We start from the raw sequence: 18,338 nt of genomic DNA, 5'->3' as shown, positions 1-18,338 counted from the left end.
CGTCACTCTTTTTGTTTTTGACACGTGACACATTTCCAGAAGACTATGAAATGAGTATAACCATAGTTTGTTATTAAGGCCAGAGCTGGTCAGTAATATTACAGCAGGGTTGTGCGGGTGCTGCTGGAGTTTAATTTAATCCAGTGTGATTTGGGGTCAAATTCTGGAATCTAATGCAATAGATTTTGTAGTAATTTATTTTACTTAATACATATTAACATAAACATCTTGTATCTCTCAGAAAATACTGTACAGAAGTGAATCCTGCGGTCATCTCACAGACAGGCCCACAGCATGTAGGAAAGATAGAAATCTCATTTATTAATATCTTTAAACATGAAGATTTTCCTGCAAATACTGAACAAACATGATGAAGATGAAACAAACAAGCCAAGAAAGAGTTGATGGATCAGTGACTGACCTGTGGCGCTGCACACATTATAGTTTATTAAAAGATCAGATTCACTCAATCAGATTCCTAATTGTTTGTGGTTTTTCCAGAGCCAGGCGTGGTAATCGTTGAGTTTATGATCATCTGGAGTGACCTGTGGAGACCAGCACACTTCAGGACACTCAGATATACATATAGTAGAGTACAGTATAGAAGAGTACGGTAGAGGAGAGTACAGTATAGAAGACTATAGTAGAGGAGAATACAGTAGAGTATGGTAGAGGAGAGTACAGTATAGAAGAGTATAGTAGAGTACGGTAGAGGAGAGTACAGTATAGAAGAGTATAGTAGAGTACGGTAGAGGAGAGTACAGTATAGAAGAGTATAGTAGAGTACGGTAGAGGAGAGTACAGTATAGAAGAGTATAGTAGAGTAGGGTAGAGGAGAGTACAGTACAGAAGAGTAGAGTATAGAAGAGTATAGTAGAGTACAGTACAGAAGAGTAGAGTATAGAAGAGTATAGTAGAGGAGAGTACAGTATAGAAGACTATAGTAGAGGAGAGTACAGTACAGAAGAGTAGAGAATAGTAGAGTACGGTAGAGGAGAGTACAGTATAGTACAGTATAGTAGAGGAGAGTACAGTACAGAAGAGTAGAGAATAGTAGAGTACGGTAGAGGAGAGTACAGTATAGAAGAGTATAGTAGAGTACGGTAGAGGAGAGTACAGTATAGAAGAGTATAGTAGAGTAGGGTAGAGGAGAGTACAGTATAGAAGAGTATAGTAGAGTACGGTAGAGGAGAGTACAGTATAGAAGAGTAGAGTATAGAAGAGTATAGTAGAGGAGAGTACAGTATAGAAGACTATAGTAGAGGAGAGTACAGTACAGAAGAGTAGAGAATAGTAGAGTACGGTAGAGGAGAGTACAGTATAGTACAGTATAGTAAAGGAGAGTACAGTACAGAAGAGTAGAGAATAGTAGAGTACGGTAGAGGAGAGTACAGTATAGAAGAGTAGAGTATGGTAGAGTATAGTAGAGGAGAGTACAGTACAGTATAGAAGAGTATAGTAGAGTACGGTAGAGGAGAGTACAGTATAGCAGAGTAGAGTATGGTAGAGGTGTATAATATTTTAGAGTACAGATGAATACAGTACAATATAGTACAGTATAGATGAGTACAGTAGAATAGAGCAGAGTAAGGCAGAGTGCAGTAGATAAGAGTATAGTACAGTATTGTACAAACGAGTAGAGTATGGTAAAGTACAGTACAGGAAATATCAGTATAGTAGAGCAGAGTATAGTGGAGTACAGTAAAGTAGGGGAGTGTATAGTAGAGCAGAGCAGAGTATAGATAATTACAGCACAGTAGAGCAGAGTACAGCAGAGAATACTACAGTCGAGTATACTAGAGTACAGCAGAGTGTTGTAGAGTGCAGTAAAGTAGGGTAGATCATATCATAGTAGAGCAGAGTATAGTAGATTACAACAGGCCAGAGTAGAGTGGAGTATAGTGCAGTATAGTTCAGTAAGTGTATACTCAAGTATAGTAGAGCATAGTCCAGTAGAGTAGAGTAGAGTAGAGCAGAGTGCAGTACAGTGATAGTAGAGTATAGTGCAGTAGGACATAGTTCAGTAAGTGTATAGTTTAGAACAGCAGAGTATAGTACAGTAGAGTATAGTAGAGCAGAGTACAGTATAGTAGAATAGAGTACAGTAGAGTATAGTACAGTATAGTGTAGTGTAGCAGAGTACAGTATAGTAGAATAGAGTACAGTAGAGTATAGTAGAGCAGAGTAGAGTATAGTGGGCAGTTCTTACCTCTCTCCACTCGTCCACACAGAAGATGCGGTACGAGTCGTTGCCGTATTTACCGATACCGTGCAGCTCGATGGGGTATCTCCATGATTTACTGATGTACTCATCTGATGAACAACACCAGAACACACACACACACACACACACACACACACACACACAACAAAAGCATTCATTTACACTCTGTTTCATACATTTGCTCTACTCATGTCACATCAGTAAAAAAAGCAGCGACATTACTGAGTGTGTTTACATCTATCATAACAGTCTAACACAGAGAAACAGTAATAAAGCGCAGGCAGGACTCACTGCAGGAGAGTGTGTGGTGTGTGTGCGTGTGTAGAGTGTGTGGTGTGTGTGTGCGTACCAGAGAAGCGTATGAGTGTTTTGGCTCTCAGTTGGCTGAGTCCCAGCGGCTGCAGCAGCACAGACAGGGGGCGCCAGTCACTCGCGCGGGTCACTGCAGCACTGGGGTAACACTCCAGAAACTCCCACAGCACCGGCAGAGCCACACGCCCTGAACAGAACACACACACACTGAGCGCATTAACTGATGGTCTTGTTGAAGAACAGAAGTGTGTGTGTGTGTGTGTGTGTGTGTGTGTGTGTGTGTGTGTGTGTGTGTGTGTATGTGTGTGTGTGTGTACCATTGGTCTTGTTGAGGAATATAGTGGCCACCAGGAGTCTCCAGGGGTCGTGGAAGAGCGTCTCCTGCACCAGCCGAAAGGGAGAGCGAGGAGGAGTCCACTTCCTGAAGACCTTACGCCTTGGCTGGCGCACAGCTGGAACACACACACACACACACACACACACACGCACACACAAACAACAGTGTCTCAGTAACTGCTGAAATGAAGCTGAACCTCAGCTGGTGTGTGTGTGTGTGTGTGTGTGTGTGTGCTCCTCATGACGTGGCGTACCTTCACTCCTCCTGCTGAAGTATGGACTCGTCTTGCGCTTCTCTACAGTTATCTTCAACCCTGAGAACAGAGCAGATGAGAGAACATGGTGAACGTGTCCTCAACAGAGAGATCAGTTCAGCTGGTGTACTGATGAAGATGGAGAACCACTAGAACAGTGAAAGAACAGCAGTGGCGAGTCTGTACTATCCTCATGTCCTCAAGAACACCGTCAAGGAGTTTAAGAGTATTTTATTCTTTTTATTTTAGGAATATTTTACTTCACAACATTCCACAATTCAACACTGAGTCAAATGATTCATTCAGAGTGAGTCTCCAGTCTGAACTCACTGAGTCAAATGATTCATTCAGAGTGAGTCTCCAGTCTGAACTCACCGAGTCAAATGATTCATTCAGAGTGAGTCTCCAGTCTGAACTCACTGAATCAAATGATTCATTCAGAGTGAGTCTCCAGTCTGAACTCACTGAGTCAAATGATTCATTCAGAGTGAGTCTCCAGTCTGAACTCACCGAGTCAAATGATTGGTCTCTAATAATGATTGGCTGGATGTATAGACTGATCTGAATGCTGAGGTTTAGTTTAAACACTGAACATGATGTTAAAGTAAAGCTCGTGTGTTTTCACTGCTCGAGCTCATCACAGAGATACTGATTATTAATATCTGTGTGTCTCTTTAGCATGGTGTATATGTGAACACACACACTGTTTATAATGATCTATGAAGACTCACGACTCTCAGTGTTTCCAGCAGGTGAAGCACAGTCACTGTCTTTCTGCCTCTGCTCTTCTCCAGCGCAGTCATCTGGAGGCTGATCTGGGGTCAGATGCGAGTGTGTGTCTGCTTCTGGAGGCTGATCTGGGGTCAGATGCGAGTGTGTGTCTGCTTCTGGAGGCTGATCTGGGGTCAGATGTGAGTGTGTGTCTGCTTCTGGATGCTGTTCTGGGGTCAGATGTGAGTGTGAGTGTGTGTCTGCTTCTGGACGCTGATCTGGGGTCAGATGCAAGTGTGTGTCTGCTTCTGGAGGCTGATCTGGGGTCAGATGTGAGTGTGAGTGTGTGTCTGCTTCTGGACCCTGATCTGGGGTCAGATGCAAGTGTGTGTCTGCTTCTGGAGGCTGATCTGGGGTCAGATGCAAGTGTGTGTCTGCTTCTGGAGGCTGATCTGGGGTCAGATGCGAGTGTGTGTCTGCTTCTGGAGGCTGATCTGGGGTCAGATGTGAGTGTGTGTCTGCTTCTGGAGGCTGATCTGGAGTAAAGTGTGTGTTTGTTTTTGTTTGTGCAGGCTGATCTGGAGTCAGGTGTGTGTTTGTTTCTGTTTGTGCAGGCTGATCTGGAGTCAGGTGTGTGTGTTTGTATTTCTCTCCATGTCTTCTTCTGCTGTGGCGAGTCTGAGGCATGGTGAAGATCTTCACACTGATGACAGCTGCTGTTAAAGGGGATACAGCTGGTGATTAGTTATTTATCTGTTCAATTTTCCGTATGAGAAATCATGATATCAGCAAATGACAACATTAACTTTGAATTCTGCCTCAACAACACTCCTACTTTCCATAAGAGGAAGAAAAAGAAGAAGAATACAACTAATTAATTAATTCAACAACTAAAGTAATAAGAAAACATTAAATTCTGCCTCATTTTATGAGATGTAAACTGCGTATCTGCAGTCTCTGAGTGTGTGTGTGTGTGTGTTTGAGCTGAGAATACACACAGATAATGTTCTCCAGCTCTCCACCCTGATGTTCACAGCAGCGGTAACATTACAGAGAGCGCGTCACGTGTTGTGATTGTTCAAAAATAAATGAATGTGCGAATATAAAACCAACTTTATCTCAGTCAGACACAGACACACTCTCACACACACAGAAACACACCTGCTCTCTGCTCATCCTCCTCTGGAGCTCCGGGCGCTGATGCTTTCTCAGACAGTGGGTCGTGAACGCGGAACAGAAGCGGGTTGAACACACTTTAGATGAGCACGGACACTTTCGCGTGTAGACTGGCTCAATGTAAACAAACATGGAGGAGAGAGAGCTGTGCTCGGGCTCTGTCGCCTCCTGCTGCTGCGGCGGAGAATGACAGCAAGTTCAAGTTCATTTCCAAACAGACACTTCAAGTTGAAGACAGCAGCGCTTGCGTTACACTGAGCTCAGAATCTACTTCAGTCTCATTATGAGCAAGACACAGGATTATCAAATAGATTAAAACTAAACGGCCGTGCTTTTTATTTGTTGAAACTTACTGTAGTTATCTATATAGTAAACTGTACACTGTTAAAATATAGTAAAGTGTTTTATACTGTACACATTACAACTCTTTATTAATGAATGCTCACCCAGCACACTGTAGTATTAACTATAGTGAACTGAAACTGTGATAAATACTGCAGTATACTTAAATAGTAAATAGCTGTAGAAAACTACAGTATTACCATGGCTTTACCATAGTTACCATAGCGACTGTAGAATCACCACAACAGATCAGTTAGTATTGTCAATGTGTTACCATAGCAACTGTAGAATCACTACAATAGATCGATTACTATAGTTGTTGTGTTACCATAGCAACTGTAGAATCACAACAACAGATCAATTACTGTAGTTGTTGTTCCCATCCAGTATCAATAGGCAAATCGCTGTAATGATCAATTGAAATTCTTTATTATGATTAAAAACACTACAGTATTTGCTGTGCATTACTATAGTACTTTATAATAATGCTGCGCCACAGTTAAGTATATAACTCTGTTTATTATGTTGTCTGAGTAGGTTTAATTGGTATTGTAGATTGCTTCATATGTGTTAACCTAAATCACAGCAGCATACCTTATTAATAATGGTTATAGACACACTGTGTGCTCTGCATTCAAACCCCACATCTTTCTTTCTTTCTTTCTTTCTTTCTTTCTTTCTTTCTTTCTTTCTTTCTGTTCCAGTGACAGAGTAAAAACCAGGATGAAGCACATCCAGACTGTTGTTTTCTCAGAATAAAGCCTTCAGTCTTCTACACCATGCTGCGCTTCACATTGAGCTGCTGATAAAGCTGTCAGGCTTTCCTCTGAGATCAACACCTCCTGGATCTGCTTCATCCCCAGCTCAAGCTCTGCTATCTCACACTTTAACTGTACACTCTTAAAGGAAAAGTTTCCCCAGCTCTGCCATTGAAGAATCATTCCCTGAGGAACAGAGCAGATCAGTTTGATTACTTTAGGGAACATTTGATCAATCTGAAGAGCATTTTCCACTGTACAGAACTTTTGTGGAAGTTAAGAGTATTCCTGGAGCCAGTGATGCCATGAAGAACCACCGGCTTGAGGAGAGAGATTCAGATGAAGATAAAGGACGCCATACATTAACATCAGACTGTAATTGTGTAACACGTTTGGCATGTTTGTGTTGGTGTGTGTGTTGAATCTGTTCCTCCACCCACACCACACACACACACACACACACACACACACACACACACACACACACACACACACACACACACACACACACACACAGCCTCATTAATGGACACCCCGTGGACTGAAGATTCATTGAAGTCCTGCATCAATCAGTCTATGACTGATGAAAATAGCTGATCACACATGCACGCACACACGCACACACACACACACACACACACACACACGCACACACGCACACACACACACACTTTCTCTCACTGACTGAATGATGACACAGATCAAAGCCTCCTGAAATAAGCAGATTTCTCTTTAACGCTGTCCTCTAAATGCAGTTTTCTTCATGTCTCTGATAAATAAAAACTGCCCCAGCAAACCTCCAGACAGAACTCACATCACATTAATCAGCTGGCACTGTTCTACATTTACTGCACATTTCTGCATGTTTACAGCTCAGATATATTGTGAATGAACACTGCTGTTTGACCATTAATATCTCCTCTAGCGGTTATAGAGTGCCTCAGTAATAACAATATTCAGCAATAACAAATATTGCATAAGGATGAATGAAGATCAATGATGAAGATCAATCCCAGCTGTGATCATTATTTTACTGTGGAGTAACACAGACTAACACCAGTTACACAACATCAACACACAGTTACATGCAGATAACAGAAACATTTTCTGTTTAACAAATTAAGCTTTTAATATATGCTTAAAGCAATGTAACTTACCATTATTGTCTCGCTAATTAACATATTAGTTCATTATGAAATTATAGCACAAAAAAACCGAGTCATTTTCAGTGTTGGGTCAAATATGAAAACACACTTCTATTACATTTAAATGACACTTGTCAACCCAACTGTTGTGTTTGTCCACATGTGACCCATTTTAACCCAGATTAGACATCAGTCAAAACCTTATATTTTCAGGAACCGCAGGTTTATACAAACTTCAACATGAGATATTTGATGTTAATGCAGTTATGTTGTAAATCACTGGGTTCTTTCTGATAACCACAGTAATTCATCATATTGCTGTAAACTTTCCTGGCAGTAGTTTTACTTTCAGGACTGTGTGTTTTACATCACTCTTTTCAATCTATATTCTTTAAATATATTCATATATTTTCATGAAATCGTGATGTTTTATTTCTCTGAGCCAACACTCAAAAATGCTGGGTTATTTAACTTAAATTGGGTAAAATATGGACTAACCCAAACATGGGTTTGATTCTGTCCTATTAATGTAATTAAAAGAATTAACACAGCAGCTGGTTTAGTTCGTCCGTATTACACGCAGGATTAAGTTGTAATAACCCAGCGTTTTGTAGAGTTTACTTGTTTAAACGAGTTGAAACAACACATTTCGTAATTTTTTTGGCAACTTAATGTGTTTATCTTTAATCTATTTAAATGTGTAAAACTATTAATTTAGTTTGACTTAATTTGTGCATTAATTAAGCTTTTTAAAAACATTTTACAGTGAATCACGCATTTATCGCGAGTCTTTCTAAATAACAGCACTGCAGATCTTCAGTAATGAGCTCTGCTGAAAACATTTATGAGTTATGTTTAACCAGAAACAATCATTTAATACCTCTCTGCATCACATTTACCCTCTCAGAGTGTATTTCTGATCTCTTCATCACTGCGATTAAAAAATCAACACAGATTCTTTCATTTATTTGATCCGTTTCCATTTCTTTATTTCTTTATTTGTTTATTTCATTCTTTATTTATTTATTTGTTCATTTATTTATTTAGTTATTTATTTGCAGCTGAACCCGTTGTGTGTGTTTAGAACTCAAACCCAAAAGCAGACATTCGCATCGAAAGCATTTTATTGAACATCTTCATCATCATCATCATCATCATCATTTATATGCTCTTTTATCAATCGAACAAAAATAAATCATGGGAATGTACAGGTCAGCTCATGCAAGAATTAAATCACTGTAGAAAAATATCTCGGCAACCCGTTTCACAGTTTTTGCGAACCCAAATCCGATGGCATTTACACTGAGCAAAAGTGCGAGATCCGTGATGATGACCGCGGAAATGCTTCCAGAACAGACCGACAGAGAGAGCAGATCTCCGGTCAGCTCAGGAGCATTTCTCGCCGGTGTCCGGTCAAATCATGATACCCATCGGGTTATACACAACACTGTGTTTGACTAACAAACTACATCAAGCATTGACACTGAAAGTACAATCCGATGGGCCGCATATTCACTGCTACCTACTTTTGGAATAAGAGTTATGGGACGGTTTGACATTGGGCTAAAGCTGGTTTCATATTCACACATTCTGTCTTTCTCCTTAATAATATAATTTCAGAAAACACTGAATCACATTATCAGACAATCACTATCATACTTGAATGGAGGTAGGAAAATCCGACAGCACAGGCAGACAGACATTGAGGAAGAGTTTTATTTTCGCACATTCGTTCATATTTGAACAGTGACAATCGTGGCCCACTGCCTATACTGTTTAACACATTACACTTTAAATATTGGGTCTGAAGTGGCATGCATGTCTGACTTCAAAACAACACCAGCACTATTAATGGACTCTAAAGAGTGTTGCACTTTGACAGTCATCGGCTGATAATATGATTCTACTATTTAGAATTAGTAATCAATACTTTTCTGTAATCACATCATCAAGGAGACAGTCTGAATGTGCGCATATAAACCCAGCTTTACCCCAGTGTACAGCAGACACCGGGGGGCTCCCCGCGCAATTACGCGCGCCGGAGAAACAAAAACGCGTCACAGGTGAATGAGGCTTTGCACTGTCGCTTCGAAAACCGGCACATGGAGAGACAGGTGTGTTTCCCGCGAGTCGCACCGAACACTTACTGATGCGTCCGTCCACCCGCCCGCCGAGAGTTACTCTAGCCCCGGCAGCTCGTCCTCCGGATCCGCGCGCCGGCCCGGGTGCTGTCGTTTCTCCGGGGCTCCGCTCGTGTCCAGCAGCTCCAGCAGCCCGCAGCCCGCGTCCGCCCAGCCCTCGCACCGCCTCTTCCCAGGGTGCTGCCGCTTCTCCACCTCCGCAGAGTCTCCATCTGCCTCCTGCAGCTCGCGCCGGCCGGGGTGCTGCCGCTTGTGGAGCAGCATCAGGTAGCGTTTCCCTGGGTGCTGCCTCTTGGAGAGCTCGCCGAGCGCGGTGGGGTCATCTGGCATGCCCAGATCGAACGGCGCGCGCTTCCCGGGGTGCTGCCGCCTCCAGCGCTCCTCCATCTCCGTCTCCGGCTCCAGATCCTCCTCACGCTTCCCGGGGTGCTGCCTCTTGCCCGGGTGCTGTCGCTTCTCCATCCACTCTGGCTGATCTGCTCACACACACGAAACTTCAGTGAGTCAACACACACTCCAGTGGTGGTGGTGTATTCTGTCCGCCTATATATGTGGAGTGATGTCTAGTGCAGTGTTTAGTGTGGTGATCCTATAGCTGCTTGGATGCCTGGTAAATGAGCATATATTATACCAGAGTACAACACCAGATTACTGCAGTGAAAATAAAGTATACTACAGGATTTATTAGCTGATCAGATCACTAATGGAGCATTCATTAACAGTGTTTAACACTGTAATGCACACAGTATAATACACTGCCTATAGTTCACAAACACTACAGTGTTTACTATACATTAATAAAATATTTGCATGCACACAGTTGCACAATATAGCGACAATTATACCAACTATAAACATTAAATTATAATTTACTATAATTATATAATTAACTATAATTATATAGTTTATATAAATTATAAACACGTATCTACATCTGTATTGGGTTGCGCAATAAATGCGTTTAGTTAGAGTTTAATGACAATAGTTTACATGAATTAAACACGAGCCTAATCATTCAGTTATAGTAAACACACAGTTAAAGATCATTTACTCAACTCACAGTGTCGGTATTAGGTCTATAGCAATAACAGGTCACGCTGCACAATTACACGCAACCAACTATAACACACTCGTACAGTATTTAACTGTATAATTACACCAACATAACCTGAAACAGAGTGAAACTGATATTATTATGCGTTACAGCTTCTGTGACAGTGAAGTAAAGAAGTGCAGTACAGAAACAACCTGTGAAAATGAGTAGCTTCGTGTCGAGACAATATGAAGGAATTAAATCAGATTAAATTAGATTTTACACATTAAAGTGGATTGAACACAAAATAATTGAGTTGAAAATCCCAAGAGTTGATTCAGCTCATTAAAACAGAAGCCATCTGAGTTTGAGTGTGAACCCTTATTCTGCTCTGTAAGTTTCTGTCTAGTGTGTGTGTGTGTGTGTGTGTGTGCTGCACCGTTCTCGCTGTTCTGCTCCTCCATCTGTGTGAGGATGGAGCGCAGCAGCAGATCCTCCGCCCGCTGGAACAGCTCCTCTTCGGGCGGGCCGTCCTGCCCGCGGACCCCCGGAGCTCCGGACACCGCCACACAGGCCAGGACGAACACACACACCGCCCGCATGTCCTGCCGCACACACACACAAAGGGTCATCATCATCATCACACACACACACACCTGGAGACGCTCGTGCACGCAGCTCACCTGCAGAAGTGGACTCCTCAGGTGTATCTGCTGCTGGATCTGATGCTGTGGGTCTGCAGGTCAGCAGAGTGGATGGAGCTGAGAGGCGCGCGCGCGTTTATAAAGGACGCCATGTGACGTCACACCGGGGGCTTCGGGACTCTGACGTCATCAGGACGGGGGCAGAATGACGCTTCCGAGGCTAAAAACAAAAAACAAATAAAAAAAACCCTCCCCCTTCATTCATAAAACTTCCTGACTCCAGCAATCAATCATCATCCTGCAGAGCACGCGCGCACACACACACACACACTCACACACACACAAATATACTACTGGAGTCATTCACTGCAAATACTACAGTGTTTACGTACTACGGTAAAGTGTGTTAGACTGTTTATTCATTCATTTTCCTTTGGCTTAGTCTCTTTATTCATCTGTGTGCGCCACAGCGGAATGAACCGCCAACTTTTCCAGCATATGTTTTACACACGGGTGGGTCAAATGGGTTGGGTAGCTATTGTTTTGTAAGTTTAAGGTTATCGCACACTGAATGCCAAAATGATCATCTGTAATTTTCACACGTTTAAAATAAATTCGCCATCACGTTGAGTCAATCGCTGACACACAACAACACACAACACACTCACGTAAACTGTGATGTGCTGCAGTATAACGTAACCTTACTGCTCTCCAAAACTACAACTATTGCCTCAAATTTCTCATTGTTAGTGTTTCATCAGTAAGGGATAATGTAGATCCAGCCGGTGATGATCACAGAATAAAGCAGTACAGGATCATCAGCAGCTGCTGTAGAAGACTGAAGGGTTTATTCTCTGATCATCACCGGCTGGATCTACTTTATGCTGATTATTACACAGTTACTGGACACAAAACATTGATCTGAGCTCTAATCATTGGATAACACTTTAACTGAATGTAAAGTTTGCAGAAAGAAACAACAGCTGAATGCAGCTGCATCAACCTACATTACTAACATTACTGAGTAATTATTATTCGGGCACAAGAGGGCGCCAAACAGCCAAGAACACCAGAGAGAAGCGTAAGCATCCACGGTTGTGCTTGAAAGTTTACACACCCCTTGAAGAATCTGTTCAAATGTGAAAGATTAAAATAAGAGATCATACAATGTGCAGCTTATTGACTTAACTAATCCGCAAGGTGAGCAGTTGCTTAGGGCCCCGGGGAATTAGCCGGCCTCGACTAATGCTGAGAAGCCTATATTACTCATGCAGCTCTTTCATAGCTCTCTATCATATGCTGTATAATCTGTCTATAACCATTAAGATTTGAACATTATTACTTCTTGTCAAAACCATCAGGAACATTCCTTCTGTACTACACATGCACATATTAAAATCTAATCAATCACAAAAATGGCTAATTAACATATATTTAGATTGTGAATTAGCTCTTTATTTGTACATTTATTGTATTTATTTTAGATTAAGAAGATAAAGGTTCCATTTAAAATATATTTCTAACATGCAGTTTATTAAAATAAAACTAAAATGAATCAGGGAATCTCCAGTGTTTTGAGTTTTAATGCAGAGCCCCATACCTGGAGTAGCTTAGGGCCCCCAAAGTTTGCTCCTGTGTGCATGATATTTGTTTATTTAGTGTGCTGTCCTGAGTAAGATACTGTACAGAAAAGATGTTTACAGATAGTTCACAAAACAAAAACAGAGCTGAAGATGTTACAATAACCCCCTGCAAAAGTTTGCACACCCTTAGTTTTTAATACTCTGTGTTTTCCTGATGATCAACAGCGCAGGTTAGTGTATACTGCATTCAGCTGTTTCTGGATCTGTCAGATTTGTATTTAATTAAGAACTAGAACAGCTCAGAACAATGTTTTGTGTTTAAATGAATGTTTTGTGAGAAATAGCTGTAATAATCAGGATAAAGTAGATCCAGCTGGTGGTTATTTCAGAATAAACCCTTCAGTCTTCTACAGCAGTGCTGATGATCCTGATGCACTTTATTCTGTGATCATCACCGGCTGGATCTACATCATCCCTTAAATAACGTTCTGGAATGTGGTGATTGACCAATCAGAGTTAAGTCTTCCAGAGAGACGGGTCATGAACATTATTTTGGAGTTTAGAATAGTAAAAGCTGTCTTCGGGAGTTTAGCATCAGTCTTCTTCCTAGACATCTAGTATTTTCTGTCAGAATCCCAGCGAGCCACAAAATGATCCAGGAGTTCATCTGAACCCTAAAATCAACCGTGGTGGCGCTGGTCTGGAGAGCTGATTATGCAGAAGCGCTTGTACAGTCGTGCAGGCGGCGTGTAATGCAGTAAATCAGGCTTCTTTAAGCGCTGTCACGTCTAATACTTCAGCCGTCAATACCAATCATATCATACAGATCACAGACAGAAGAGGAGGAAGAGGAATTAATAACTGCACACTTGAGGAGAACTAAAACTCCAGCCCACAAGAGCAAACACTGTCGGAAATACTGTAGAGTGTTTATCAACCATACCACAGCAAAGCACCTGAATTGTTCAGCCATGGTGTCCTTCAGCTGCTATAGTAACACAACAACTATACTAATCGATCTGTTGTGGTGATGCTACAGTTGCTATAGTAACACAATAACTATACTAATTGATCTGTTGTGGTGATTCTACAGTTGCTATGGTAACTCAACAACTATACTAATCGATCTGTTGGGGTGATTCTACAGTTGCTATGGTAACACAACAACTATACTAATCGATCTGTTGGGGTGATTCTACAGTTGCTATGGTAACACAACAACTATACTAATTTATCTGTTGTGGTGATTCTACAGTTGTACGGTAACAGGAATAAAGCAGAATTCTGCTGCTAATGGCTCATCATCAGGTCTCATCTGCAAGCGCAACTTCATGACAAACTTTAGCTCCGCATGTTTGCTCGTGGCTTTCTACACCTACTCTATAAATCTGTGCTTTGTGCTGTGGAATAGTCATCGTATTGTATTTACAAAGGGCCACACACACACACACACACACACACACACACACACACACACACACACACACACTGAGAGAATCACTTATAATAGTGCAAATTAGCTGACAAGGAGATCTGACCCAAAGGTCGTGCTGTCAGCCTGTAATTACTGCATGAACGTGAACACACACACACACACACACACACACGCACACACACACATACACACACACACACACACACACACACACACACACAAGCTGTTTAATGGTGTACCAGAACGCCACATTAAAATGCAGTCTGTTTTATTTGTGCTAAACTCAAAGACGAAGCGAGCAGCGCCAGAGGCTTCATGATCATAATGATCAGTGTGTGTGTGTGTGTGTGTGTGTGTTCGGCTGTTCAGATGTGTGTGTGTGTGTGTGTGTGTGTGTGTAGCTGTTCAGATGTGTGAGCGTGTGTGTGTGTGTTCGGCTGTTCAGATGTGTGTGTGTGTGTGTGCGTAGCTGTTCAGATGTGTGAGTGTGTGTGTGTGTGTTCGGCTGTTCAGATGTGTGTGTGTGTGTGTGTGTGTGTGTAGCTGTTCAGATGTGTGAGCGTGTGTGTGTGTGTTCGGCTGTTCAGATGTGTGTGTGTGTGTGTGTGCGTAGCTGTTCAGATGTGTGAGTGTGTGTGTGTGTGTTCGGCTGTTCAGATGTATGTGTGTGTGAGTTTGTGGGTTCGGCTGTTCAGATATGTGTGTGTGTGTGTGTGTGTGTTTGTGTGTGTGTTCGGTTGTTCAGATGTATGTGTGTGTGAGTGTGTGGGTTCGGCTGTTCAGATGTGTGTGTGTGTGTATGGCTGGTCATATGTGTGTGTGTGTGTGTGTGTATATGTTCGGCTGTTCATATGTGTGTGTGTGTGTGTGTGTGTGTATATGTTCGGCTGTTCAAATATGTGTGTGTGTGTGTGTGTGTGTATATGTTCGGCTGTTCATATGTGTGTGTGTATGTGTGTTCGGTTGTTCAGATGTGTGTGTGTGTGTGTGTGTGTGATGATCATGGAAACACACTGACTCTCCTCCACTAGTTCAGTCTATTTCAGATGTTTCTTCATAATTCGTCCTCACACCACTGAACATTTCCCTGAGAGGATTCCGCTCTCAGAGTTGTGTGTGTGTGTGTGTGTGTGTGTGTGTGAGATGACCGTTCATTCACTGTGAGGATAAACATGACGGTCTTTCACATGTTTATTCCCCTAAAACACAGCATGCATCGTCATCTGCTCAGTCCATCAGGCTTATAGAGGACAGGCCGTTGTGCTCATGAATATTAATGAGATCATCCTGCTTCTGCTGTGCTGATTTGCTGATTTAAATACAGGAAGTGCCTATCATATGTAAGATCTGCTTTTAGTTTAAGATGTGTTTGGAGAAACTCTTTATCTTCCTCAGACTTACAGCATGGAAAAGCAGAAGACTTCTGTTAACAGAGTATGTTTAGGTACAGTAATATAGGTTCATGTTATTAATTATCTTTAAACAAACATTAAACATATAGATGTACACGAGATCTCCACATTTACTCTCACCGGCCACTTTATTAGGTACACCTCACTAGTACCGTGTCGGACCCCCTTTAGCCTTCAGAACTGCCTTAATCCTTGGTGTCAGAGATTCAACAAGCTACTGGAAATATTCCTCAGAGATTTTGCTCCATATTGACATGATAGCATCACACAGTTGCTGCAGATTTGTCGGCTGCACATCCATGATGCCAATCTCCCGTTCCACCACATCCCAAAGGTGCTCTATTGGATTGAGCTCTGGTGACTGTGGAGGCCATTTGAGTACAGTGAACTCATTGTCATGTTCAGTAAACCAGTCTGAGATGATTGGGGCTTTATGACATGGTGCGTTATCCTGCTGGAAGTAGCCATCAGAAGATGGAGACACTGTGCTCATAAAGGGATGGACATGGTCAGAACAATACTCAGGTAGGCTGTGGCGTTGACACCATGCTCAATTGGTACTAATGGACCCAAAGAAAATCTCCCCCACACCATTACACCACCACCAGCAGCCTGAACCGCTGATACAAGGCAGGATGATCCATGCTTTCATGTTGTTGAGGCCAAATTCTGCCCCGAGCATCCGAATGTGTCAGCAGAAATGGAGACTCATCAGACCAGGCAACGTTTCTCCAATCTTCTATTGTCCAGTTTTGGTGAGCCTGTGTGAATTGTAGCCTCAGTTTCCTGTTCTTAGCTGACAGGAGCGGCACCCGGTGTGGTCTTCTGCTGCTGTAGCCCATCCGCCTCAAGGTTGGACGTGTTGTGTGTTCAGAGATGCTCTTCTGCAGACCTCGGTTGTAACGAGTGCTTATTTGAGTTACTGTTGCCTTTCTTTCAGCTGGAACCAGTCTGGCCATTCTCCTCTGACCTCTGGCATCAACAAGGCATTTGCGCCCACAGAACTGCCGCTCACTGGATATTTCCTCTTTGTCGGACCATTCTCTGTAAACCCTAGAGATGGTTGTGCGTGAAAATCCCAGTAGATCAGCAGTTTCTGAAATACTCAGAGCAGCCCGTCTGGCAGCAACAACCATGCCACGTTCAAAGTCACTTAAATCCCCTTTCTTCCCCATTCTGATGCTCGCTTTGACCTGCAGCAGATCGTCTTGACCATGTCTACAGGCCTAAATGCAGTGAGCTGCTGACATGTGATTGGCTGATTACAAATCTGCGTAAACGAGCAGTTGGACAGGTGTACCTAATAAAGTGGCCGGTGAGTGTGTGTTGGAAGTCAACAAACACAATTTTAGAGGCATTTTTTCAAAGCAGTTATTTCCTTTATCTGCATCAAAATGATAATGATTGTGAATGCACAGTTCATGTAATGTTGAAGATGTTGAGAGTAATGTTGACTGTTTCCACAGCACATTTCTGTTCCTATAAAAGTGTCACACTATTGAATTGGAAAGTTTATATATTTTTTTCACCTGAAACTTTCCAGATGTCACTCCACATAGAAAAGACACAAAGACAAGAGCAGACAGCCTGGACTAAAACAGCCCTAGCTGACTGACAGAGCGTGCGGCTGACACACACTCAGCCTAAACTGCTTGTTATCCAAGAGATTTCTCTCCAGGTGAGACGCAAACACTGCAGAAATAAATAAAGCCCCTGCTTGTGTTAACACTGAGTCCAGATACACGCTGGTGACTGATACACAGCCTCCCCACTGCTCTTCTGCCTGACACTGGGCTGACAGGGGTCACCATGGCGATGTGTGTGATTGACAGCTGCAAGGCGGAGTCCGGATGCTGCTTCTGCAGAGGTCAGCGGGTGATGCTTTGGGACACGAGTCCAGTCACACACACACACACACACACACACACACACACACACACACACACACACACACACACACACACACACACACACACACACACACACGCACACACACACACACACACACCACACACACACACACACACACACACACACACACACATGACTCATAGAAGAACATTTCAGGGATTTTTCATTCATATTTCTTAAATTTGAATGAAATAGAACAAATGTCCGAACATTTGATTCTGTAACTAATTGTTGATTAAGTTATCGTTAAACTTTATAAATCCCTGACATAACTGACAGTAACAGAGTTGACGATAACAGAGTTGACGATAACAGAGTCGACGGTAACAGAGTTGATGATAACAAAGTCGACGGTAACAGAGTTGATGATAACAAAGTTGAGGGTAACAGAGTTAACGTAACAAAGTCGACGATGACAGAGTTGATGATAACAGAGTCGACGATGACAGAGTTGACGGTAACAGAGTTGAGGGTAACAGAGTTAACGTAACAGAGTCGACGATGACAGAGTTGAGGGTAACAGAGTTAACGTAACAGAGTTGATGATGACAGAGTTGATGATAACAGAGTTGACGGTAACAGAGTCGACGATGACAGAGTTGAGGGTAACAGAGTTGACGGTAACAGAGTCGACGATGACAGAGTTGAGGGTAACAGAGTTAACGTAACAGAGTTGATGATGACAGAGTTGATGATAACAGAGTTGACGGTAACAGAGTCGACGATGACAGAGTTGAGGGTAACAGAGTTGAGGGTAACAGAGTTGAGGGTAACAGAGTTAACGTAACAGAGTCGACGATGACAGAGTTGAGGGTAACAGAGTTGACGGTAACAGAGTCGACGATGACAGAGTTGAGGGTAACAGAGTTAACGTAACAGAGTTGATGATGACAGAGTTGATGATAACAGAGTTGACGGTAA

At 42.4% G+C, this 18,338-nt stretch overlaps 2 protein-coding genes across 4 annotated transcripts in view; both read right to left on the bottom strand.

The window, feature by feature from the left end:
• Positions 1–179: 179 nt before the first annotated feature.
• Positions 180–5,159, bottom strand: mbd4 (methyl-CpG binding domain protein 4). 2 transcript variants are annotated; one of them, XM_056464254.1, is made up of 7 exons: positions 4,999–5,159; positions 3,858–4,553; positions 3,127–3,186; positions 2,854–2,988; positions 2,574–2,723; positions 2,210–2,313; positions 180–545 (listed from the first exon to the last, which is right to left on the bottom strand). In XM_056464254.1, the coding sequence occupies exons 2-7, from the start codon at positions 4,522–4,524 to the stop codon at positions 471–473; spliced, it is 1,191 nt and encodes a 396-aa protein (XP_056320229.1). In that variant the 5' UTR covers positions 4,525–4,553; positions 4,999–5,159; the 3' UTR covers positions 180–470. The 2 variants fall into 2 exon arrangements, with proteins under 2 accessions (XP_056320229.1, XP_056320230.1); XM_056464255.1 differs by having other exon boundaries at positions 3,858–4,550.
• Positions 5,160–8,398: 3,239 nt separating this feature from the next.
• Positions 8,399–18,338, bottom strand: part of trh (thyrotropin-releasing hormone) — a 36,962-nt gene continuing 27,022 nt past the window's right edge. Inside the window, exons 2-4 of one of the 2 annotated variants that reach the window (XM_056463187.1) lie at positions 11,116–11,296; positions 10,872–11,037; positions 8,399–9,875 (exon numbers count right to left, since the gene is read on the bottom strand). In XM_056463187.1, coding sequence (XP_056319162.1) covers positions 9,436–9,875; positions 10,872–11,034 — 603 coding nt within the window. In that variant the 5' untranslated portion in view covers positions 11,035–11,037; positions 11,116–11,296 and the 3' untranslated portion in view covers positions 8,399–9,435. Of the gene's footprint in view, positions 9,876–10,871; positions 11,038–11,115; positions 11,367–18,338 lie in introns of those variants that run through there. The other variant, XM_056463188.1, reaches the window with a different exon arrangement.

This window comes from Danio aesculapii, chromosome 8 (assembly GCF_903798145.1).
Source record: "Danio aesculapii chromosome 8, fDanAes4.1, whole genome shotgun sequence".
NCBI lineage: Eukaryota > Metazoa > Chordata > Actinopteri > Cypriniformes > Danionidae > Danio > Danio aesculapii.
The sequence above is the reverse complement of the archived record's forward strand: the minus strand, read 5'-3'. Positions and strand labels throughout refer to the sequence as shown.

Coding starts and splice junctions, on each gene's coding strand:
- mbd4 (XM_056464254.1), bottom strand. CDS start 4,524: ATGCCTCAGACTCGCCACAGCAGAAGAAGACATGGAGAGAAATACAAA. Junction 2,989..3,126: donor CTTCAGCAGGAGGAGTGAAG/GTACGCCACGTC, acceptor TGTGTGTTCCAG/CTGTGCGCCAGCCAAGGCGT. Junction 2,314..2,573: donor AACACTCATACGCTTCTCTG/GTACGCACACAC, acceptor GTTGTTCATCAG/ATGAGTACATCAGTAAATCA.